Source organism: Carassius auratus, linkage group LG28B, assembly GCF_003368295.1.
Source record: "Carassius auratus strain Wakin linkage group LG28B, ASM336829v1, whole genome shotgun sequence".
NCBI classification, from domain to species: Eukaryota; Metazoa; Chordata; class Actinopteri; order Cypriniformes; family Cyprinidae; genus Carassius; species Carassius auratus.
The window spans coordinates 3,388,165-3,414,363 of record NC_039293.1 but is presented as its reverse complement, the minus strand read 5'-3'; the positions used below and the strand labels follow the sequence as shown (position 1 = coordinate 3,414,363).

Sequence of the window (26,199 nt, the reverse complement as noted above, 5' to 3'; positions counted from 1 at the left end):
CGCGCATTTCCTCTTCAGGTTCCTGTAAAAACACAAGCGCAGAAAACCCTGGCTGCAGTCAGTGTACGATGTCTTTTCAGAGATGTCATGTGGACGGTGTTGTTGGAGGATAGAGCCGATCTTTCTGATGTAATTCAGCAGAATGAGCGTGGCATTAAACTGAGCAGCGTCTCTGTGAAGGACAGCGCTTGTGGACGGGATGTTGGGATTGCTCTGGTTCTGGCTGGGTTCTGTGCTCTCCGTCTCTGAGTTTGATGTGTTAAGCTGCAGGAACTCCTCGGTCACGTTAAACGTGGTTCTGCTGGAGGATGAAAACTCGCCCTGGAGTCTGAAGTTTGTGAAGGACACGGTGGATATGGCTGTTGAAGAGGAGAATAAAAAAAACCAGGCCGAAAGTGAGTAGATTCCCAGAACGTTTAGTTCTGAAAAATAACAATTGGGTTCATGCAGGCTTTTAATTGAGTTCCTGGTAAAGGTGACCCACCTCTCAAACACTGAAGTTCAGGTGAGACAAAAACATTGTATTTCTGCAGGGTCATTCTGTCCAAACAAATCAGAGATTCATCTTTAATCAGAGTTACTTCTCCAGGCAAAGAGAAATACACTGTTACAAATAACTAGGCTGTAATGAAGTATTATATACTAATAGAAGACAGTGAGAGTTGTGAATTAAAGAATAATAGGACAGTGGTCAAGTTTTAGGATCTGTTAAAGGGGTAAGTTGAGCTAATTTGTATAAAAGTAAACAAACATATTAGTATTTAGAGTAATGCAGTACTCAGCATCATGTATTCTACAGCTATAATGACCTATAAGATGCTAAACCTTTTCAAATGTAAATTTAAACCTGACCCTATACTTCAGAAATGTTAAAACTACTTTTAAAACTTTAAATGGAACAAAATCAGCGTTGACCTATGACCTCCCTTACGAAAGGAAAATATATTTACCAATATATTTCTTAAAATATATTGTGATATATTGTAATATATTATTTTCCCTTTTTTTTCTAATATTTTATGTTTTGAATACATTTAATAATATATTGATGATACATATATTTTATAATATATTGCAAAATATACAAATGATTGCCACTTTCAATATAGGCTATTGAAATATATTGGAAAAATAAATATATATAAGAAATATATGCCTAATATATTACATGATATTTTCCAATATACTGCAATATATCTTTGTTTCTGTAATGGAACTGATGCAGCCGATGAAATCGCGAATATTTGTTATGATTATTTAAATATTGCGCATTAGTCAAGACTAACGTGACCTCTTCTTCCAACCTCAGGAGTAGGCTAGATGAGGCATGAAGGCATTCAGAATAAGAAAGCACACTTTTAAATAAAGCGGACTAATCAGAGATGCTGGTGGTTTTGTTTGTGAAGGTCTGGACTTCCAGATCAAGGTGTTGTTCAGCGGCTTTAACACCACACATTACCGGCGCCGGGGCTGTGGCAGCAGTACGTGCGAGGCCGTGGAGATCCTCAAATCGCTGCATGTGAGTTCTGCTTCATAAAAACCTGCCCGAAGGACATTGTGAAGGACGTTCCGGTTTATTAATGCCGTCTGTCCTCGGGCACGCTGAAACATTATGCTTTAAACCTGTGCTAGTGTCCCAGATAGCACACATACGTCTGCAAGATGTCTGTTAATGATCTCTTGACCTAGAAAGCATCTGCTGTGTAAAAATATCAGACAGACGTCTGTAAGATCTCAGGTTTTCATGCATTCTAAATCAAACATCTTTAAGACATCTAATAGACGTCTATTTGACATCTAAAAGGAAACATCCAATTGCAGATGAGCAAACACTCCAGATGTAAATATAGAGATATCAAATAGACGTCTCCATGATGTACGTGTGCTATCAAGCAGCTGATTAGCGGTTAAATGGTTAAATGTAATGCTGTTTTGCGTTTGTTTTGTCCGTTAGAACAGCAGTGAGCTCGGATGCATGATGTTGGGTCCCTCCTGCACATATGCAACATTTCAACTGGTGGAGTAAGTTAAACTCAAACAAACAAAGACTTTTTATTCAAATGTTATCCCCAATATTATTTACAGTATGTGATTACAATTTTGTCAAGTAGTTATTTTTAATTACTAAAGGCCGTTTCAACCAAGCATCTAAAAAAAAAAAGTCTATTAATTATTGCAACTCTGTTATATCATAGTACACACCAAAACTACAACGATAACAACGGAGCGATTGTTTTTCCAGCTTGAATGGCATAAACAGACCCGACTTTAAAGGGATAGTTTACCCCAAAATGAAAATGCTGTCATTAATAATCGCTCATTCTCATTACAAACCTGTAAGAGCTTCATTAAAATTCAAGCTGAATGTATTTTGAATATTATCTTCTGTTGTTGACGATGCAAACATAGTTGTCGTTATTGTTATAGTTCTTAAACCCTAAAACATATCATGAAGTCCTGCATTATTTCAGCCCTGTCAAAATACATCACGTAGACTACTGACCTATATTTAAACGAATAAATTAGTACACACATTTCAGCTAGTTTAAGCTAACAATTATCATCAGCAGCACAATTAGGAAAAGTTATTCTATAAAGTAACACATTTCTTCAACCATGTAATTTGAAAAACTGTAAATTACAGAAAAAAAAATTGAACAATCCCTTTACTTTTGCAAGGCAAAGGTAATTAAATTACAGTGATGAATTGCTCAGTAATGTATTTTTACAATAACTGGCCAAGGTGATCATTTCAATAACAAAACAAAATGAATATGAAACTGTTTTCTTTCGTTCTGTATAGCTAGGTCTATATTAAACTGTATTGGTAATTAATGAGGATCAGTGTTGACGGTAACGCGTTACAAGTAACACGAGTTACGAAATCGAATACTTTTTTTCAAGAAACTACCACATTACTTTTTCATTTACAAGTAAATAGCTTCTAGTTACTTTTTAATTCAAGTAACACCAGTTCTGTATATGAATAGGTCATTGCTCTATTTGTCTGTGTGTCTGTCAGTCAGGAGGTGGGCTTGACCCTGACTATCCCCATCATCTCAGCTGGCAGCTTCGGTCTCTCCTGCGACTACAAGGACAAACTGACCCGGCTGCTTCCCCCGGCGCGCAAAATCTCCGAGTTCTTCGTCCATTTCTGGAATGTGTCCTTCACCAATCTCAAACCTGCGTGGAAGACAGCGTACATCTATAAAAAACTGGACAACACGGAGGAATGCTTCTGGTATTCACAATACAACATGTAAATGACGACCCGACACAACACAGACGCACATACTGAGACGTGTGTCCCTTCGTCTGTCAGGTACATCAATGCTCTGGAGGCGCCGTCTGCTCTGTTTGCCACCAACATATCCAGAGAGATGCTGAGGAGCCAAGAGGACCTGGAAGACAAGCTGAAAGCTCAGGACCGACACAGCAACAGTGAGTCAAATCTATCTATCTGCGTACCTATGCATCCACCTATCCACCTATGCATCCATCCATCCATTGCATTGCAGTTTTTGTCCTCTGTGGGACACCAGACGATGTTCTGGCCATTAAGAAAAACACCACCATTCCTCCGCATGTGGTCTTCGTCCTGATCGACCTGTACAAGTGAGTCTGTGATCTCCAAAATCCTGTCTCAGATCACGTGAGCCCTTTTTCCCTCCGCTGACTGTGAGGTGTCTTGCAGCGATGGTTATCACACCAACGAGTCCAGCTTCGAGCACATGCGGGATGTGCTGGTGGTCACCATGGACAGCTTCAGAAACTACTCCAGACACACGTCCTGGAAGACGAATACAACGGTAAGTGCAGCATCTTAAAGGCCTAGGTGATTACTATAACTATATTTGCATCCACGCCAGTAAACAGTAGCTGTCTGTTTTTGTAGTTCTTGTGGAATTTACACAACTTCAACCAGAAGATGTCTTAAGTGTACACAGATCAAGCAGTTGTCAGTTTGTGTAGTGTGTAACCCTCGGTTGTGGATTACACACATAGAGTAAACAGACAATTCCCATCCCACAGGCGCTGAATGATTATGTAGTGGCTTACCATGACGCCGTGGTTCTCTTCGGAGATATGATGAGACAAAGCCTGAAGGCGATGAAACAGGGTCCATCTAATGGCATCATTAAACAGCCTTTCAGAAACATGAGCTTCGAAGGTAACACAGCATCACACTGGATCCTTAATAATAATCGCTGTAATCCACATCTCAACACTTATGTCATTTGTTCAAAAGAAATGGGTCGTTGAGATTACAAGAAACAAAACGAATTGTGATCAATGCTATGTGATATCGATGTGTATGTGTTCAGGTATGGGAGGACACTATGAATTAGATGCTAGTGGAGACCGAGACATCAATCTGTCTGTGGTTTATACAACCAGCTCAAAGCAGGTGAGTCTTTCCTGTCTTAATTATAAAAACCAAAGTTGCATTTTGTACAAATCAATTCAGTGACTTTCTCATATACTGGCGTCAATGTGAAATATGAAGACATGTTAATCCACTAAATCTCACTAAATCTTTTTGGTTAACCAATTCTAAAGATTAGAGTGACTAAAAGATGTAGGCCAATTCAAATTTAGACCACTGCTTTGTTTTTACACTTATGTCGAATTCACCGTGCATTTTAGCCCCTCGATTTTCCCTCACCGTCAGATTTTGCGAAATTGACAACAAATGCCTGAAATCGGAGGCAAATCGGTGCTCGTTCACGCGAGTGACAATCACGTGATGTGAATGATCAGAGACACGATCGGAGTGAGTCACTGATGTCTGTGAAACATCTGGACCTGATGGCGATTCAAAACCTTGCTGTGTAACATGAGTCCTCCCCGAACACACAATAACAAAGATGGCTTCCTTATATACTCTGCTGGGAAAACGTTATATACATATATCTAAATACTTGAAAGTGAAACCAACATTTTGTGTATTTTATAATGAGCCTATTTCTTATACAAAAAAAAATACATCTAACATTACATTACTCCTGTGAGTAGAACCTTTATTATGTAATTTAACAGAAATTTTTATTATTATTTTATTTAAAAAATGTAAATAATGAAAACATATTAAATAGATTTACATTTCAATTACATTAAAATAAAAAATGCAAATAACAAAATTAATAAATTCCTAATATGAAAATATGAGATCATTCTACACCACAGAAGTTGTTTGTATGGTTGAAGCATGTTTTGGTTTGACAGTGGTCTGTTGTTTTTCTTCAGTATAAGACGCTGTTCTCCTTCAGCACGTCTCTGTACATCACGTCGCTCAATCACACACATCCCGATCTGGTGTGGGAAGGATCGCAGCTGCCCAGAGATAAACTCGCTCACGGTAAACTGGACACGTTCGCTAAATAAAGACTGCATCATGTTAACTAGCGCTAACTAATGTATGTTTCTCAGGGATGGAGGCTCAGAACATCATCATGATTGTTCTTGGCATCAGTGTGGTCATGGCTACCGCCATCGCTTTCATCTTATACAGGTAAAATAAAATAATTAATGATTGCATTTCATCTTCTGAACAAATGAGAAATCAAACTCTTAGGGACTTTTAGTTCACATCTGCAGCTTTAAGATATTTTTTGTTCAGTCAGATGCTCTCTGGAATAAAAGTAAACTAAATATTATTGGCTTTTGGATGTGATCCAAATTTTCTTGAAAAAAAGGGGAAAATAATTTCACCACCAGTGTTGGAGAAAGTTACCTTTAAAAGCAACGCATTACAATATTGCGTTACTCAATAAAAAGTTACTTAGTTACTTTTTATGGAAAGTAATGCATTTTGTTACTTTTGGATTACTTTTTGTCATCTCGGCTGAGCTTGTTTATTTGTTTTTAATAATAAAAAACTCAATGGTTATATTTTTTCTATTCTGTTTTCTCTCAACAGGAGAGCTTTGAGTGAATAAATGGGAAAACAAAATAACTTAGGTTATTTATTTGACAAAGTAACTCCAATATTTTGTTGTAACTTTAAAAGTAATGAATTACTTTACTAGTAACTTGAAAAGGTAAACTTATTACCTAACTCACATTATGAGTAATGCATTACCCCCAATACTGGTTACCACAAGAACTGTATGGGGTCTTCAATGAAAACGAAACCTATTTTAGGAAGTAATATCATTTGAATTTTTTTTTTATATGTATATATATATATATATATATATATATATGAAATATTTAATATGATATAAAATGCTTCATTTGCAATTAATTTCATAATTAAACACAGATGTGTTAAGACATGCATGCGTTTGTGTTTTCAGACAGAACAGGAGGGTGCGTATCGATCAGAAGAAATGGTCTCACATCAATCCATCACTCATCATTCTTCTGGACGATAAAGAGAGAAACCAGATCAGTCTGACAGTAAAAGCATCCATCCATCCTTCTGTCTGTCTGTCCATGATTGTCCTCTGAATGACGTCTGTATGTGTTTGTGTTGTAGATCGATGAGGAGAAGAAAGGTGACAACAGCGTCCTGATACACAAGGGCCGATACGACAAAAAGGTGGGTGTGCGTTGTCATTAAATGGGGTTATCCTCCCAAAATATCATATCACGGTCTTATAACACAAAAACGTGATCAACGATCTGAATCGTGATCTTTCCAATTTTGAAATTCGCTATTGAAAATATCCAGACAGGAACAAGCCTATGATTTATCGATTTACACAATTTAACCCTTAAATGCATAAATGTATAATCATTATTAAATTTTCGGGACCTATATATCTAGCATGGATGGACCTGGATATATGAAGGAAGGAAAGAGTACAGAATAATGTCCCGGGTCGCTAAAGACCTGAGGTATGCATTTAAGGGTTAAAAAACAAAGTATTGCATTAAAACAAGTTGTTAAACTAGTCATTAAATTTTAAAACAATGCATTACTGTATAAAATATGATTCTCGTTAAAGTAATACATTGATTGTCAAAAGTGATTTTCTCTTTGTATTTAGTTTTTTGATTAACATTAATGACACAGACAGCAGAAGGTTTATTTGGCTGCTGTCTCTTTAAGCCTTGAATGCACAAACCTAGTGTACTGACATACATCTGTTTCCTTGCCAATTGTTTATGTTCACTAAAGACATATCTGTCTTCATGTAAATACACACCAAGACAGACATTTTGACAGTTTTTTTAAAGGGGGGGTGAAATGCTATTTCATGCATACTGAGTTTTTTACACTGTTAAAGAGTTGGATTCCCATGCTAAACATCGACAAAGTTTTTGTTCCAAAAAAACTCTTCCGGTTTGTCACAAGTTTCGGAAAGTTTTTTTCGAGTATGGCTCTGTGTGACGTTAGATGGAGCGGAATTTCCTTATATGGGTCCTGAGGCACTTCTGCCGGAAGAGCGCGCGCTCCCGTATAGCAGAGCACTGAGAGCACAACAGACTTCACTGATCAGAGCGAGAGCGTCACGAAAAGTCACAAAAGGAGTGTGTTTTTGGTTGCCAGGGCAAGACAACCCTGCACAGATTACCAAAAAAAACAAAACAGGGAAGGGACCAGTGGATGGAGTTTATTTTTACAGAGCATCAACGGAGTTGTGCAAGTGTTTGTGTTTGTTCCCTGCATTTCAAAGATGCTTGTTTTACAAACAAGGCCCAGTTTGACGCCGGATTTGCACATCGTTTATTTCTTAAGGATGATGCAATCCCAATGAAAAAGGGTCACGATCGTGTGTTGGAACCGCATGCGGTGAGTAAAACAGCTTCAAATATCTCTGTGTTGTTAACTTAGCTATCGGCGCGTAAGCACATCAAGTAAACAACATGCGATGTTGTCATCAAACTGCACTTTCCACATGTACAGCTTAAAAAAAAAAAAAAAACGTAGTCATTTTCCAAAACCGCTAAGCAAATATATACAGTTTCAATACATACCACATAGAGACGTTGTTGCTGATGCTGCTCTTGTTAAATTTCAGCCTCTGGATCTGATTCTGGATCATAAATATATGCTGAATCTGACTGTTAGCCATGGTTTGTTTTGGATGTTTTTTTCCTCACGGTAATGTCACAGTTTCCAAACGCTCTCAACGCAAAAGCCTACTGGCGCTCGTGATTCTTTAGCTCCGCCCACACGTCACTCCTCTAGGCGCTCGTGTTTTTCCGGGAAAAATCGGTACAGACTATCTTTCTCTTATGAATATAATAAAACTAAAGACTTTTTGGAGTTATGAAGGATGCAGTACTACTCTATAGGTACTCAAGATTAACAGGATATTGAGTGAAAACGAGCATTTCACCCCCCCTTTAATGTGTATTTGACCGTTTGTGAGTGAAACCGCAAACATACTTTACTCTTCCATTTTCTCTTTTGCAGATAATGCCCTTTTAATGATTGTTTTAATAAAATCGACACTGAAACAAAAATGTGATTCATTTATCATTCTACTGCTGCTAGCTTACGTTATAAAAAATATATCAAGCATGAAAGACACATGATATACAGTATTGTTCAAAATAATAGCAGTACAATGTGACTAACCAGAATAATCAAGGTTTTTAGTATATTTTTTATTGCTACGTGGCAAACAAGTTACCAGTAGGTTCAGTAGATTCTCAGAAAACAAATGAGACCCAGCATTCATGATATGCACGCTCTTAAGGCTGTGCAATTGGGCAATTAGTTGAAAGGGGTGTGTTCAAAAAAATAGCAGTGTCTACCTTTGACTGTACAAACTCAAAACTCTTTTGTACAAACATTTATTTTTTCTGGGATTTAGCAATCCTGTGAATCACTAAACTAATATTTAGTTGTATGACCACAGTTTTTTAAAACTGCTTGACATCTGTGTGGCATGGAGTCAACCAACTTGTGGCACCTCTCAGCTGTTATTCCACTCCATGATTCTTTAACAACATTCCACAATTCATTCACATTTCTTGGTTTTGCTTCAGAAACAGCATTTTTGATATCACCCCACAAGTTCTCAATTGGATTAAGGTCTGGAGATTGGGCTGGCCACTCCATAACATTAATTTTGTTGGTTTGGAACCAAGACTTTGCCCGTTTACTAGTGTGTTTTGGGTCATTGTCTTGTTGAAACAACCATTTCAAGGGCATGTCCTCTTCAGCATAGGGCAACATGACCTCTTCAAGTATTTTAACATATGCAAACTGATCCATGATCCCTGGTATGTGATAAATAGGCCCAACACCATAGTAGGAGAAACATGCCCATATCATGATGCTTGCACCTCCATGCTTCACTGTCTTCACTGTGTACTGTGGCTTGAATTCAGAGTTTGGGGGTCGTCTCACAAACTGCCTGTGGCCCTTGGACCCAAAAAGAACAATTTTACTCTCATCAGTCCACAAAATGTTCCTCCATTTCTCTTTAGGCCAGTTGATGTGTTCTTTGGCAAATTGTAACCTCTTCTGCACATGCCTTTTTTTTAACAGAGGGACTTAGCGGGGGATTCTTGAAAATAGATTAGCTTCACACAGACGTCTTCTAACTGTCACAGTACTTACAGGTAACTCCAGACTGTCTTTGATCATCCTGGGGGTGATCATTGGCTGAGCCTTTGCCATTCTGGTTATTCTTCTATCCATTTTGATGGTTGTCTTCCGTTTTCTTCCACGTCTCTCTGGTTTTGCTCTCCATTTTAAGGCATTGGAGATCATTTTAGCTGAACAGCCTATCATTTTTTGCACCTCTTTATAGGTTTTCCCCTCTCTAATCAACTTTTTAATCAAAGTACGCTGTTCTTCTGAACAATGTCTTGAACGACCCATTTTCCTCAGCTTTCAAATGCATGTTCAACAAGTGTTGGCTTCATCCTTAAATAGGGGCCACCTGATTCACACCTGTTTCTTCACAAAATTGATGACCTCAGTGATTGAATGCCACACTGCTATTTTTTTGAACACACCCCTTTCAACTAATTCAACTAATTGCCCAATTGCACAGCCTTAAGAGCGTGCATATCATGAATGCTGGGTCTCATTTGTTTTCTGAGAATCTACTGAACCTACTGGTAACTTGTTTGCCACGTAGCAATAAAAAAATATACGAAAAACCTTGATTATTCTGGTTAGTCACATTGTACTGCTATTATTTTGAACAATACTGTAGATGCGCTATTTAATTTGTCCAATTGCAATCATGTAAAAGGCCATCATTGCTGTAGTTTAAAAAAAAAAAATTATGAGGACATAAAAGATCACAATCTACGATTAAAAAAATAGATTGTATGCATCTTCAAAGATCAATCATGATATATAAGATCGACCTCCCCTAGTTTGTGTATTTTATGGATGTTACATGTGTTTTTTCTACAGCCCGTCATTCTGAAGGAGTTGAGAAACACAGATGGAAACTTCTCTGAGGAACAACGCATCGAGCTCAATGCTGTAAAACCCTGCATTTTACTTTGATATTTCAGTTTAATATAATAATATATATTTATACAAAACAAAATTATAAACGCAACACTTTAGTTTTTGCCCCAATTTCTTATGAGCCTAACTCAAGGATCTTTTTCTATGTACACATAAGGCCTATTTCTCTCAAATATTGTTCTCAAATCTGTCTAAATCAGTGTTCGTGAGCACTTCTCCTTTGCTGAGATAATCCATCCACCTCACAGGTGTGGCATATCAAGATGCTGATTAGACAGCATGATTATTGCACAGGTGTGTCTTAGGCTAGCCACAATAAGAGTCCACTCTAAAATGTGCCGTTTTAATGTACTGGGGGGTCCGAAAACCAGTCAGTATCTGGTGTGACCACCATTTGTCTTACGCAGTGCAACACATCTCCTTCTCATAGATTTGATCAGGTTGTTGACTGTGGCTTGTGGGATGTTGGTCCACTCCTCTTCAATGGCTGTGTGAAGTTGCTGGATATTGTCAGGAACTGGACCACACAGTCGTATACGCTGATCCAGAGCATCCCAAACATGCTCAATTGGTGACATGTCCAGTGAGTCTGCTGGCCATGCAAGAACTGAGATGTTTTCAGCTTCCAGGAATCGTGTACAGATCCTTGCAACATGGGGCTGTGCATTATCATGCTGCAACATGAGGAGATGGTCGTGGATGAATGGCACAACAATGGGCATCAGGATCTCATCACCGTATCTCTATGCATTCAAAATGTCATCAATAAAATGCACCAGTGTTTGTTGTCCATTACATACGTCTGCCCATACCATAACCCCACCGCCACCATGGGCCACAACGATGATATCAGCAAACTGCTCACCCACACAACGCAATACATGCTATCTACCATCTGCTCTATACAGTGAAAACCGGTATACATCGATGAAGAGATCACCTCTCCAAAGTGCCAGACGCCATCGAATTTGAGCATTTGCCCACTCAAGTCGGTTACGATGATGAACTGCAGTCAGATCGAGACCCTGAAGAGGACGACGAGCATGCGGATGAGCTTCCCTGAGACGGTTTCTGACAGTTTTTGTGGAGATATTCTTTGCTTATGCAAACCGATCGTTGCAGCAGCTGTCCGGGTGACTGGTCTCAGACGATCATGGAGGTGAAGATGTTGGATGTGGAGGTCCTGGGCTGGTGTGGTTACACGTTGTCTGCGGTTGTGAGGCCGGTTGGATGTACTGCCAAATTCTTTGAAACACCTTATGGTAGAGAAATTAACATTTAATTCACGGGAACAGCTCTGGTGGAGATTCCTGCAGTCAGTACGCCAATTGCACGCTTGCATTGCTATCACATGGCAGCAACTCAATGCATTTAGGCATCTAGATGTGGTGAAGACGACATGCTGAAGTTCAAACCGAGCATCAGAATGGAGAAGAAATGGGATTCAAGTGAGTTTGATCATAGAATGGTTGTTGATGCCAGACTGGCTGATCTGAGTATTTCAAAAACTGCTGATCTACTGGGATTTTCACACACAACCATTTCCAGGATTTACAGAGAATGGTTACAACCAAGGTATGCAGAATACCATCTCTGAACGCACAACATGTCGAACCCTGAAGCAGATGGGCTACAGCAGCAGAAGACCACACCGGGCGCTGCTTCTGTCTGCTAAGAACAGGAAACAGAGGATACAGTTCACACAGGATCACCAAAATTGGACAATAGAAGATTGGGAAAATTTTGTCTGGTCTGATGAGGCTCGATTTCTGCTGCGACATTCAGATGGTAGGGTCAAATTAGCATAAAGAACATGAAAGCAAGGATCCATCCTGCCTTGTCTCAGCGGTTCAAGCTGGTGGTGGAGGTGTAATGGTGTGGGAGATATTTTCTTTGCAAACTTTGGGCCCCTTAGCACCAACTGAACATTGTTTAAACACCACAGCCTACCTCATTAATGTTGCAGACCGTGTCCATCCCTTCATGACTACAGTGTATCCATCCTCTGTTGGCTACTTCCCACAGGATAATGCACCATGTCACAAAGCTCAGATCATCTCAGACTGGTTTCTTAAAAATGACATTGAGTTCACTTTAATAAAATGGTCTCCACAGTCACCAGACCTCGATCCAACACAGCAGCTTTGGGATGTGGTGGAACGGGAGATTCACATCACGGATGTGCAGCCGACAAATCTGCAGCAAATGTGTGATGCTATCATGACAACATGGACCAAAATGGACAAAATGAGGATTGTTTCCAACACCTTGTTGAATCTATGCCATGAAGAATTAAAGCAGTTCTGAAGGCAAAATGGGGTCCAACCTGGTACTAGCAAGGTGTATCTAATAAAGTGGCCAGTGTATGTCTATGTATGTATGTATGTATATATATGTATGTATATGTGTGTCTGTGAGATTTGCTCAGTTATTTTGTTTTGCACATAATATGACCAGCTATATGTTTGTAACAAAGCTTGTTTCTTTTTCTCTCAGTTGTTGCGTATTGACTATTATAATCTGACGAAGTTTTACGGGACAGCGAAGTTTGACTGTGGTGTTTTCGGGGTGTTTGAGTTCTGCGAGAGAGGATCGCTGCGGGTAAAACATTCATCAGACTCATAAATCACTGACTGAACCGTCCCATCCTTCCTCACATGACTCTCATTTGTGTATGCGTGTGTGTTCCTTCAGTACGTGCTGAACGATAAGATCTCGTATCCTGATGAGAGTTTTATGGATCTGGAGTTTAAGATCTCTGTCATGTACGACATCGCAAAGGTGAGTGTGTTTGATCATGTACGCAGCATACGCTGTCTTTTACTTCTGCATCCATAAAAACACAGTTTAACACTCGCTGATGGGTTTATGATCATCATAGATGAGTCAGTGAATGGAAACATAAAAGTCATGAATAACATCTGACGTACACACCAGGGCAGACACGAGTAAAGAGCTCAGCTGATCACTGAACGGTTGTGGGTTCAAACCCCAGAAAGACTGATTTAAAACACAAGTGTGTTTCCAGAATATATATATTCATGCAGATGAGGAGTAGAACTGGTTTCCTCCAAACAAGCCTTTTATAGAGTATTGTGTGCCTTTATGAGAAAATAATATAATATTAATCATAGGACATAAATAAGCCTCCATATGTTTGGAATAATTTGTTATATATTCGTTATGTTTGTGATTGCACACACTTGACCTTTGCCCTCTGATGATGTCATTGCTGTCACTGTTTGGTCAGGGCATGTCATACCTGCACTCCAGTAATGTTGGTGTTCACGGCCGGCTGAAATCCACCAACTGTGTGGTGGACAATCGGATGGTGGTGAAGATCACCGACTTCGGCTGCAACACCATCCTCGCGCCCGGGAAAGGTTCGTGATGACACGCAACACAGGTCAACTACAGGAATAATGAAGATTGTCATCAAATATATCTCAAACTAAGGGAATACTTTGCATAAGTAATAGTTTTCAGCCAAATTTAGATACTTTAAATACTAATGACAGTCATATTAGCATATGTGACCCTGGACTGTAAGGGTCAATTTTTTAAAATCGAGATTTATACATTATCTAAAATAGCTGAATAAGCTTTCCATTGATGTATGGTTTGTTAAGACAGAACAATATTTGGTTGAAATGCAACTATTTGAAAACCTGGAATCTGAGGGTGCCAAAAATCAAATTTTCGCCTTTAGTTGTCCAAATTAAGTTCTTAGCAATGCATAATACTAATAAGAAATTAAGTTTTGATATATTTGTGGTAGGAATTTTACAAAATATCTTTTTTTTTTTAAAAAGATTTTCACCTAATAACCTAATAACTTTTTGGCATAAAAGAAAATCTATAATTTTGACCCATATCTATATATATATATATATATATATATATATATATATATATATATATATATATATATATATATTTTTTTTTTTTGTTTTGTTTTTTTTGCTATTGCTACAAATATACCCCAGAGACTTAAGACTGGTTTTATGCTCCAGGGTCACATATGTTTAATTTCTGGTTCAGAGTCTCTATAAGTCTCTATATCAAGAGATGAATGAATGAAGTGTGTCTGTCCTGCCAGATCTGTGGACGGCGCCGGAGCACATGCGTGTTCAGGGGATTTCTCAGAAAGGAGATGTCTATAGTTTTGCCATCATCTCGCAGGAGATCATTCTCAGGAAGAGCCCATTTCACACGAGCTGCTGCTCCGATACGGCAGGTACAAACACACCCAATCAGTCCATCTGTATACCAAAGATAGATATAGAATCTGAACATTTACACATTTATCAGATGCTTTTGAGCAAAACTAATGCATTGCTTAGGAATCTAACACTGTTTTGAGTTAGAGGAACATTTGAACAACATGTCTGATTTTAATCTTTAAATCAATTGTATAAATTCTCCTCCCTGCACTTTCTGTGTGTGCTGGTCATCTTTTCTGCTTTAGAGAAATTGTATCGCGTTCAGTATCCGCGAGGACCGAATGTCTTCCGACCCGATCTGAGTTTCGAGTCTGTTGGAGAAACCGAAGCAGAGGTACTTTTTACAAGAGACTCTATATGTAATTTATATATATATATATATATATATATATATATATATATATATATATATATATATATATATATATATATATATATATATATATATATATATATATATATATATATTGAGAGAGAGAGAGAGAGAAAGAGAGAGAATTTTTTTTTTTTATGGTTCAGAAATTGGGTGAAACTGGAACACCCATATATGGAAGCTTTAGCAAAGGAAGCCCCACCTTCTAAATGAAAGAACCAATCGTGTTACTGCAGTTCCTGTTAAGAGTTATGGTTATCATAGCAATGGATCTGAGAATCACACGTATAACTGTACATGAGCATTGGGTGAACAAACCTTATATCCATACTTTTTTTTTTTTGTGAATTATTGAAACATAAAAAACCTCATGTATAAAGTTGTTCTCATCAAATTTTATTCATTTGAAATATTTTATTAAATGTGAAATTAATGTATATTTTACCCTATTTGAGTGCAACAAACATAACTTATGAGGCATTACATTTAAGTTTTTATTATTGATTCGAAACATTATCAAAATATGACAAATGATTTTTTTTAATGTTAATAACATATGAATGTTGAATGTTAACAACTCTTTCATTTAGAAGGTGGGCTTCCTTTGCTAAAGCTGCCATATATGGGCATTCTAACTATATATATATATAAACATATATAATATATATATATATATATATAAACTATATATATATATAAACATATAAACATTCATGAGGCATTTTATGTCAGATTTGATTGCCGTTTTAATACTTTTTAAAAAACAATTTGAAACAACATTTAAAAACAACATTTATGAGGCTTTGTCAAATTTAATTGCAGATTTAAAACATTATTGAATTGTGAAAAATACTTTAAAGTGACGTGCCTAGTTCAGTAATGGTTAATATAATATATTAATGTAATATTATATAATATAAGGTTTTCATTGAATATAAACCACATTTAAATTTAAAAACATTTCTTTTGTAGCTGTTCGTGTTGATCAAGAGCTGCTGGGAGGAAGATCCAGAGAAGCGTCCGGACTTCAAGCGGATCGAGGGTGCTCTGGGGAAGATCTTTAGGTGTGTGAGTGACGACAGAAGCGAGCGTTTGATCGAGTTTGATGGTCGTGAATGTGTGCTGATGTGATGCTTTGTGTTTCTGCAGTAACCTTCACAACCAGGCCAATGCCAGCTACATGGACAACCTGATCCGCCGGCTCCAGATGTACTCGAGGAACCTGGAGCACCTGGTGGAGGAGAGGACAGCTCTGTATAAGGCCGAGAGAGACCGAGCCGACCAGCTCAACTTCATGCTGTTGCCGGGGTCAGAAACACACACACACACTAAAACACAGCAATCACACACACATAACAAATTCTAGGCATTCCTTGTGTGTTTCTAGGTGAGTGGCAGACGTGACCCTGATTTTACACATTAAACCTTCATAAACCAGAAAGATTCTGTTCTGTCTCTTATAGTCCAGTGGTTCGGTCTCTGAAGGAAACGGGTCGTGTGGAGCCAGAGCTGTATGACGAGGTCACCATCTACTTCAGCGACATTGTGTGCTTCACGACCCTCTGCCATCACAGCACACCCATGGAGGTGGTAGATATGCTGAATGACATCTACAAGAACTTCGACAGCATTCTCGACCATCATGACGTCTATAAGGTGCACAAACACAAGATGTGTTCAGATGCTCAGAGATAACAGCTAGCAGAAGAGCGTTTTTATTTTAATATTTCTAAATTCATATTTTAAAATAAATAGTCAGAATTTGTTGCTCTGTTAAGGTGGAGACCATCGGTGATGCATACATGGTTGCGTCTGGTCTGCCAAGACGCAACGGAAACAGACATGCTGTGGATATTTGTCTCATGGCTTTGGACATCCTGGAGTTCATGGGGACGTACCAGCTTAGACACCTTCCAGGAATCCCACTGTGGATCCGTATTGGGATCCATTCAGGTACATACACATGGGAGGATGGATAAAGAGACATTGTTTATATAATATACTAGGAATCGTTTCCATAACATCTTGAGGATGGTGGCAGTGACACCTTCAAGTCAAAATGCTTAAAAATAACCAAAATCACTTAAATATCAAGTGACATACTGACATTTTAAGCTTCTGCCATTCTAAACCAATTAGCCACACATGAGAGCCTTGCAACAGCCCAGCAATCACATTGCGATGCCCCAGCAACTGCCCAGCAAACATTTAGCGATGCCCCAGCAACTGCCCAGCATACATATAGCGATGACCCAGCAGCTGCCTAGCAAACACATTGCGATGCCCTGGCAACTGTGTATGCGATGCCTCAGGAACTGCCCAGCAAACACATTGCGATGCCCCAGCAACTGCCCAGCAAACACATTGCGATGCCCTGGCAACTGTGTATGCGATGCCTCAGGAACTGCCCAGCATACACATAGCGATGCCCCAGCAACTGCCCAGCAAACAAATAGCGATGCCCCAACAACTGCTCAGCATACATGTAGCGATGCCCCAGCAATTGTGTATGCGATGCCCCAGCAACTGCCCAGCATACTCATAGCGATGCACCAGCAACTGCTCAGCAAACATATAGCGATGCCCCAGCAACTGCCCAGTAAACACATAGTGATGCCCCAGCAACTGCCCAGCAAATATCTAACGATGACCCAGCAACTGCCCAACAAACAAATAGCGATGACCCAGCAACTGCCCAGCAAACACATAGCGATGACCCAGCAACTGCCCAGCAAACACATAGCGATGACCCAGCAACTGCCCAGCAAACACATAGCGATGACCCAGCAACTGCCCAGCAAACACATAGTGATGACCCAGCAACTGCCCCAGCAAACACATAGTGTTGCCAACGCAACTACCCAGCAAACACATAGTGATGCACCAGCAATTGCCCAGCATACACATAGTGATGCCCCAGCAACTGCCAGGCAGCTGCATATCAATACCCCAGCAACTAAATACATAGTGATGCCCTAACAACTGCCCGGCAAGCACATAGTGAGGCCCAGCATCTGCCCAGCAACATCAGCTTGAAAATATTTTTGCATATATAAAAATATAAATGATGGTAAATAGAATCAAGATAATAATGTGCAGTCGGTGTAGTCACACTAGTCACATGTGTTTATGTAGGTCCATGTGCGGCCGGTGTGGTGGGTAATAAGATGCCACGTTACTGTCTGTTTGGAGATACAGTCAACACGGCATCACGAATGGAGTCTACAGGCCTGCGTAAGATGCAAACACACACATTCACATGCACACACCCACACACACCCACACTCGTTTAGTGAAACAGCTGATGTCTTTCCAGCTCTGAGGATTCATGTGAGCGAGTCGACCATCAAGATCCTGGAGCGAACCGACTGTAAATTTGAGTGTGAGCACCGAGGAGAAACACACCTGAAGGTGAGAGGAGAGTCGGTGGCCAATCACAGGCTCTTATATTACCTTCCAGCCAATCGCAGGCTCTTATTTAAGTCCTTCTGGAAAATCACAAACTGTTACTGAAGAGTTAAAAATAAAAGCAGAAACTCATAGTGTGTGTTTTTGCATTTCAGGGTAAAGGGAAGGAGATGACTTACTGGTTGACTGGAGTCACCGGCCAGAAATACAGTCTGCCAATACCACCAACAGCGTAAGACTTCCAGCACTCATCATGTGATCATAAAATACTGCCATGATACATTCAGTAAAACTTTTACACACGGTGGAGTTATTATCAGCACAACATAAGGCAACCATTCACAACAACTAATGTTAATTTAATACGACAAGATACAAAGATTCAGATACAAAATCTTCTTTTTCTCTACCAATAAAAATAAGCCAAAAGAAAAAACAGGGTGTATTTTGTTCTACCGTCTATTTATTTATATAATCGAGTAAATCAAAATACTGTGTTTGCAACTTTATCTCTCATTTGCAAGGATTCTGAAAAAAATGGGATGGGGAGCTGTTAACTTGCAATCGTGATATAAACTCACATTTGTGGGACTAAAAGGTTGATTGTGAGATAAAAAGTCACAATCAACATTTTTAAATGTTTAATTCTACTGCGAAAAAAAATAAATAATGAACTGTGAGATGTAAACTGAGAATTCTGAGGAAAAAATTTAATAAGGTTCTGAGGAAGTAAAAGTTTATAACATGATGTAAACTAGGAATACTTAGGGAAAAAAAATTAGAATTACGAGATATGAATTCACAATTGCAAGATTTTTTTTTTTTTTTGGCAAGGCTGAGAATTCTGATGAAAATGTCATCATTGTCGGATAAAACTGAACAATTACCTTTTTATATTTTTATTGAGTGGTGAAAAACAAGCTTCCACATGTGTAAGATCAGTAGTACTCACAGACACACTGAGTTTCTCTGTGTGTCTTTTTCTCCTCAGAGAGAACTTCCATCGCCTGCAGCAGGATCTGGCTGAGAGGATCGTCTCCACGCTGGACAAACGCGGGAACGAGCGACGCAAAACTCTCTCGACTCGCCAGCGGCGAACACAGAGACACAGCAGCGACGGGCAGCCTGAATACCTACACCTGAATGACCCCACAACATACCTGTAGAAAACACACTCACACACCTCTATGTATTTAACTGTATCCCTAACTCCTTAGATTTGATTGTTTATTCTATCATTTATTCATTCTGAATGTGTTTATTGTAACATGAATGATGTATGAACTGCTTCTTACTCACATAGTCAATAAAAGAACAAACTGTATTTTATTTAGATGGTTTATTAACCAAATTGGCTCATTAATGAACAATCAGTGAAAAAAAAAAAAAAAACATCTGTTTTTATGCAATTAGCAGACACTTTATCCAAAGCGAGCGGAACATAAGCAATTCATCACAAAGCCAAGTAAACATTAATGTTCAAAATAGGACTCTCATCTGTGTTCTGGAGATCTCCCAAAATATACTCAAGCAAATATTCATCTTTAAAATGTTTTGTTGAGGACTGACAGATGCCACTGCTGGTGAATCGTTTTCTGCATCTCCATCCATGTTAAGTTCTCTGACATGGGCATGAACTGAGAGCCACAGGAACTGGATTTTTGATTACATGAGGTCTATCGTTTGAAGTGAATATGAATACGAGCTGGATTCATATCAAGTGTACAACTGGTATGTTGGATTATTTACCCTGTGTATTAATTCTGCTGTTCACATTACTCTTCAGACTTACACAGATTGTCCGGTTTTAGTGGTGACGAGGGCGGAGTCTCCCAGTTCTGTGGCAGGAAGTGGCAGCCCATGCTCTGCCCATCCATTACACAGGCTCCGCCCACAGGCTCCCTCTTTGATTGGGATTTCCTGTGTGTCACCACTGACATGCGGCCAAGTTGACAGGGCCTCCTCGTCCTGTTCTGTGGTTGTCGGGGTTTGGGGCGTAGAGTCCTTTTCACCTGCTGGACAGATAGACAACACTCATGCATTTACATGCACCCTCTTAATGCGATTAGAATGAGATAATGCTCATAATCGCAACAAGCATAATCGTCTTAACATAGTACACCTACAACGCACACCAATTTTAATTGCAATATACAGGCATGTAAACACCTTAATTGCATTATTGCCGCTCTGACGTACACAAATGATGTGACACGCATCTGTATTAATACCTAGATTTCTGGGGAGCCGAGAAAAACAGAGTTCATGTTGTAGAGGTTTTGCAGTAATGCAGTACAACAAATTCAGAATACAGCCATACAAAAGTGTTTTGCTCTACAAGTAAATAAACTGTGCTGTGCAGTGGGGTATGTGAATAATGGAGGTAAAAAGAGCTTTGCTCTTGACATATCAACATCATAATGCTATTAAGTCCTTACTCTGATTATTAGAATAACTGCATTATTCATGTGCATGTTAACATTGTCCCTCTATACGTTTACATGGACATCAGTAATCAAATTATTTATCTTATTCTGAATAAAACAATATTATGATTAAGGTGTTTACATGAGTTGCTTTTAGATTATTGCTTTTATGTTCCTGTTTTAGATGTTACAGTACATAGTTCGATTAATGGCACATGTCATTACGTCCCCAAGCGACTCTAGAGCCATTGGCCTGTGCCAAATACAGTTTTGGGTGTTTCATTTTTAATTTAAAGAAAGCTTCAAGTGCAGTTAATTATTTGTCAAAGGTTGACCACTGTCACATGTGATCCTGTCGCAGAATGCAGCGAAAAGTCCTACACGACGGTAATGGTGTCGATACATATCGATACTGCACTTTCATAATGCGACTAAAATAGGAATACTCCATGTCTTATTTTGATGTGTGTTTACTTAGAGTTAGATTTTAGCTGGATTAAGGCAATCAATCTCTGTCTGCAAGGTAGATTCTTAATCAGATTATTGTCTTAATCGTGTTGAAATATTGTTTTAACAGTGTAAATGTACTGACTAGTTGAGCTATTGCTATAAAGGTCATGGAGAGCACTGAAAGATGGCACTTAAAAACTTCATACTGTTTATGTTAACAATGTAAAGTTGAATGCCATCTTTAAGTTCTGATTGGGATAAATGTTTCTAAAAATACTCAAAGTTTCTTCCTCAGAGGAGAGAAACACAATGATGTCAATGTGCAGTGAGATCATACAGAAGTATAAGGGACTGTTTAAAAAAAAACACACCCTTTTTGCCTTCCGCTCTGCTAATTTTCTGTTTTCCATGCAAACATGCATAGCTTTTGTAGCGTCTCACAGAAGAGCTGCAGGTTTTAGAACACTGTGTCCAGAGTTGTTCAGCTAAAACGTGAGCTTGTGTTTTCCATGTGAACGTCTTACGCGGCGCTCATTACAACGGAACAAGAACGGAAACACAGCGTGGTAGAAAGTAATATTATGTTCTGTGTGATCGACGATTTCAGTCACAAGTTTTCAGGTTGGTTCAGGACGGGTTTACGGATATGGTGTCCCAAAACAGTTCTGGAATGATCGAGCGACAAACATCAGGGAACCCAACTGACTCAAAGGCAAAATTCAGTTTTAGCCTACGTTTGTTAGTCTCAAATATTTGACTACAGAATAACACCACTGAATCACAACCACGTAGACGGGGGATGAACAGTAATAAGCACTCAACTTACTGACCTCCTGCTTAAATCTGAAACCGCAGGGGTTAAATTTAGCAAACAGGAGTGTCGTTGGGTTTTCCACTAGCTTAAGACCTGTTCTGCGTCCTGAGGTAACGGATGCATGTGTGTGTGTGTGGAAAGGAGACATGAGACATGGGCCCGTCCCTGAAGACCCCTCGCCACCCTCTTGACCCCAACGAGGAACTGAAACTTATTAAAGTGTGTGCGTGAGGTATGGTTGGTTCGAAACTCATTTGGGCTACTAAACTAAACGCATTTTGCATTCCATCGCGTTGCATTTCCTTTAATTATTTTTTTTACATAAATGTGCGCTAGATGTCCGACTGTTGTGATCACGTCTAGTACAATGGCGTGTCACTTTAAAATTCACAATTTCTAGTTTTCATTCTGCTGTCCTACAAAAACAGATTCTCTGATGTGCTTTAAATTATATGAAATATATTAGCATTCGCATTAGAGCATAATAAGGTTATGTTTATTCTTAGCACTGTCTGTGGACGTCACCTGCGATCGGAATTAGTAAAAATATGAGTTTTCTGTTCCTATGAAAACTAATCTAGGAAGTAAAAGTGTTTTTTTGGCATAATGATTAACATTTATAAACACAGTTTTACTTCAAATACCATGCATCTTTTTTTTCTTTTTCTTTTTTTTTTTTAGTAAAACCATGTTGCATTTTCTGAAGGGTAATTGGAAACTAGACATGAATAGCTTCTCAATTTCAGATTTCTCTTGCAGTTACAGTCGTAAATTTAGGTAGGCTATATAAATAACCATGTGTTATATAGGCTACTTATTTTACACAGCCAAAACAGCATTTATTTGACTCAAATTCAAAAAATTTTCTGCAAAATATCTAGATGTTGACTAACTAGTTATCTTCAATATATTTAGGCTTTATTAAGATTTCCCCAAGGAACAGACAATAATGAACCTTCATTATTTATGACTTGATAAGCAGGATGATTTCTGATAAGGAGTTATTTAAAGTCAAATGGATTCTGATTGGCTGTCAGTGTATTTCTTGTTCATCAGCTGGACAAAAAGCACTCTGTAAGGGATTCATAATGAAAGTGACTTATATAGACTTGGACCTTACCTGTGCTCTGTGAGGTCCTGGTGTGGCGTCTGTAGATGATGAACCAAAGCAGAAGCACCAGAACCGACACACTCACGAGCAGCCCGACACAGATCCACACACTAGGACTGATGGAGGACGAGGACGAGGATGAGGATGAAGACTCATCCAGACCTCTGCTGCTGTGCACCGGCTTCAGCACCAGCGGAGGAGCCTCTAGAGAAACACAAGCATCCAACTCAACATAAAACCCCATCATGCACTGATCTGCTCAAGAGTGTGGCTCACCTGATGGCGTCAGTCCCAGGGATCTGTGGGAGACGCAGTACTTGAGCAGAGAATCCCACTGAGAACCAGGAGCACATGCTCTCCTCTCCATCACTATCGGCAGAACTGATGAGAATAAGAGCAGCGATGGAGAGATCACGGGAGGTGAGAGAAACACAACACTGTTTCACTTCTTCATTTGTGATATCGGAGAGAATGAATCACTGACCGAATCTCTAGAGAGACAAAGAGTGAAACAGCCGAGCAGAAGGAAACCGAACTTTATTTTTATCCATGTGTTGTTATCTGCATTACTTTTTATGATAGATAATATAAAGCACATAGAATCAGTGGGTGTAAGAAAAGAAGAAACAACAACAACAAAACAACAACGGCAACATCTGTTCATGTCTCAATGCCTGGATGGAATTCATCAGATCAAGTGTCTGTGTCGATAGGATCTTCTCTTTTCTAACTATTGGCACTTTTCTTCATTATGTGTTTGAATCGGCTGGTGGAGACTTTTAGTGAATAGAAACTCAGTTCTATGCTTTGGTAAATTCAAGTTTGAATAATGCAAAAAATATATAAAAATAAAAATATATCACGAGTAAAAACAGTTGAAATCAGAAAAAATGTGAAAGTCAAATTAATGAGGTGAAAAAAATCTAAAATGTCATAATATAAATTATGAAATAAGAATGCAAAAAATTTTAATTCATAAGAAAAATTATATTTTACAACAAAACTAAAATTATGAGATAAAAGCCAAAATTATGAAAGAAATTCTAAATTATGAGAAGAAAATGATGACAAAAGTTTGTTTAGAATGACATAAAGATGGTTAAATGATTATATTTTGAACTGATAATATATAAATCCTTCAGTGTGTAAATCTGCCTTTAAATTCAGCCTGTAAAATACCAATTAACATCATAGTCAGACTTTTTCGGTTCCCTCACCACAAACATTTTCTTTCCTTTTCCTCTAAATGTTTAAAAACTAAAACCGAAAACTTATGATTTACTGTAGCAGAGTCCAAAAAATTAAACATGAAAACGAAACTGCTGTGAATTTACATACACTAGACAAAATACATAAATACTCACTGATGGTTTCAGTCATTTATAGGAAACCAGGAGCAGATGATCTCATCGCCATCACGCTTCAGAACAATAATGATGACTCTGTCATTTCTAGCCTTTGTGAGGACAGAGAAGGTCGAGAGGTCAAGAGGTCGAGAGAGAAATTAGAGCAGAGCAAAAGAAATGAAGTTAAACTGAGAGAAAGAGGAAACAACTCAAACAGATGGAGAAATAACACAGACGGATTTGGTCTAATAATATAGCGATTCTCAACCAGCGGGCAGCAACCTAGAAAGATTAATAAATAAGAATGTTAAATGATATCACGTCCTCAGCTGTGAGTCTGCCTGTCTCTTCACATGCGTATGTATATCTCCTCACGAGTTCAGATGTTCAGATGAGGACAAGGAGATAAGGGTCCTCCAGCTGGGGTGCTTCACTGAATCCAGCCTCAACCGGTCTGTCTGGATCAACATGCAGCCTTTTGTTTGCCAGATGTATTCCTTGGATGGACTTGTTTTCCCCCTCACATTCATAAACGATTTAGTGTGTAATTCCTATTGGATAAATCTCTGCACCACCCTTTGGAGTACATCTATATCATCTGCTGAAGTAATAATACACTTGGAAGATGTTTGTGAACAGAAAATTGGCTTCATTTTCACAATTCCTTCCATGGGTCCGTTTGGTGACCAGATTTCTGAAATGAAAACCATTTCCTTGTTCAGTGTTCAAAATATCACTGAAATCTCACTTGTGATTATCTACGTATTAAAAACAGGGAAATATGTTTTTTTTTTATTATTGTTGTGGGTTCCTTATATTAATATCATAATTGATAATTACAGTTACAGTATATCAAATAGCAATTATATTAAAACAGTTGTGGCCTAATATTGAAAAATTATGGATTTACAAAAACACATTAAAAATAAAACAATAAATATGAGAACATATGATAATTAAAACTATATTGAACAAATATGTTATTTTCAAACATTTTCACAACTGTGAGTAAATACAACTTTTCAAATGTAATGTTTATATATGGTTATTATTTTGCATTTTAGGCTTGTTTTGACCACAAAGTATGTGCTTTCTGCAAATGTAATTGTGCAAGTGTAATGGATTAGTTTATTATTTTTTATATTATTAATTTAGGCCTATTGCAGTTGTGTCGGCTGAAGTTTCATGAATGTTTAATAATCCTATTGTGTGAAAAACAACCCTGCAACCTTATCATGCCTTGTTATAGTGCACACAAACAGTATTATTTTGCTTTAACATATATATTAATATGTGACTTCACTTGAAAACAATACTGGTGTCTCTTTTGGTAACTGATGATAATAGTGACACACAATCAAGAAATCAGCATAGCACCCTCTGCTGGTTAAAATTAATCACAATATAATTGCCAGGTGGCTGAATTTCCGGGGACAACTCCAGTCGGATGAAAAATGGGGACTTCTGGTCACCCTACCATGCATGGACTGAGAATAGATGGATGGCATCGAAAGATGAAGAGCTAAGAAAAAACAAGAATTGCAATTAAGCTTAAACTGCTTAAAATCCATACTGATGAGCAAAATGACTCTGACCTGAGCCAATGCAGACCGAGATGATCCTAACTGCTGAACATAAGATCCAGATCCAACTCG

At 38.5% G+C, this 26,199-nt stretch overlaps 2 protein-coding genes across 5 annotated transcripts; one reads left to right on the top strand and one right to left on the bottom strand.

Annotated features, from left to right (window-relative positions):
* On the top strand, positions 1-19,721 carry LOC113067759 (heat-stable enterotoxin receptor-like). The gene is made up of 27 exons (XM_026240214.1): positions 1-395; positions 1,407-1,519; positions 1,955-2,022; positions 3,023-3,241; positions 3,323-3,441; positions 3,519-3,615; positions 3,695-3,809; positions 4,033-4,171; positions 4,326-4,408; positions 5,248-5,359; positions 5,431-5,512; positions 6,300-6,402; positions 6,482-6,544; positions 10,334-10,405; positions 12,890-12,994; positions 13,088-13,174; positions 13,644-13,776; positions 14,493-14,630; positions 14,862-14,950; positions 15,962-16,053; positions 16,139-16,297; positions 16,453-16,645; positions 16,768-16,942; positions 18,125-18,223; positions 18,306-18,400; positions 18,553-18,629; positions 19,389-19,721. Exons 1-27 carry the CDS (start codon positions 200-202, stop codon positions 19,561-19,563), a joined length of 3,198 nt encoding a protein of 1,065 aa, XP_026095999.1. The 5' UTR covers positions 1-199; the 3' UTR covers positions 19,564-19,721.
* On the bottom strand, positions 19,624-25,192 carry LOC113067813 (tumor necrosis factor receptor superfamily member 13C-like). Of its 4 annotated transcripts, XM_026240287.1 has the most exons (5): positions 24,920-25,000; positions 24,563-24,654; positions 23,475-23,579; positions 23,208-23,402; positions 19,624-20,412 (listed from the first exon to the last, which is right to left on the bottom strand). In XM_026240287.1, exons 2-5 carry the CDS (start codon positions 24,576-24,578, stop codon positions 20,186-20,188), a joined length of 543 nt encoding a protein of 180 aa, XP_026096072.1. In that variant the 5' UTR covers positions 24,579-24,654; positions 24,920-25,000; the 3' UTR covers positions 19,624-20,185. The 4 variants fall into 4 exon arrangements, with proteins under 4 accessions (XP_026096072.1, XP_026096073.1, XP_026096071.1 ...); XM_026240288.1 differs by having other exon boundaries at positions 19,624-20,409; positions 24,563-25,192; XM_026240286.1 differs by having other exon boundaries at positions 24,563-25,016.
* Positions 25,193-26,199: the final 1,007 nt, after the last annotated feature.

What these genes read in the sequence shown, in the direction of transcription:
- LOC113067759 (XM_026240214.1), top strand. Translation starts at nt 200, where the DNA reads ATGTTGGGATTGCTCTGGTTCTGGCTGGGTTCTGTGCTCTCCGTCTCT. An exon ending in AGGGCCGATACGACAAAAAG is followed by an intron (nt 6,545 to 10,333) that starts GTGGGTGTGCGT and finishes TTTTTTCTACAG; the next exon opens with CCCGTCATTCTGAAGGAGTT. An exon ending in CCGTATTGGGATCCATTCAG is followed by an intron (nt 16,943 to 18,124) that starts GTACATACACAT and finishes GTGTTTATGTAG; the next exon opens with GTCCATGTGCGGCCGGTGTG.
- LOC113067813 (XM_026240286.1), bottom strand. An exon ending in CCTGGGACTGACGCCATCAG is followed by an intron (nt 23,403 to 23,474) that starts GTGAGCCACACT and finishes GTGTTTCTCTAG; the next exon opens with AGGCTCCTCCGCTGGTGCTG. An exon ending in CAGGACCTCACAGAGCACAG is followed by an intron (nt 20,413 to 23,207) that starts GTAAGGTCCAAG and finishes CTATCTGTCCAG; the next exon opens with CAGGTGAAAAGGACTCTACG.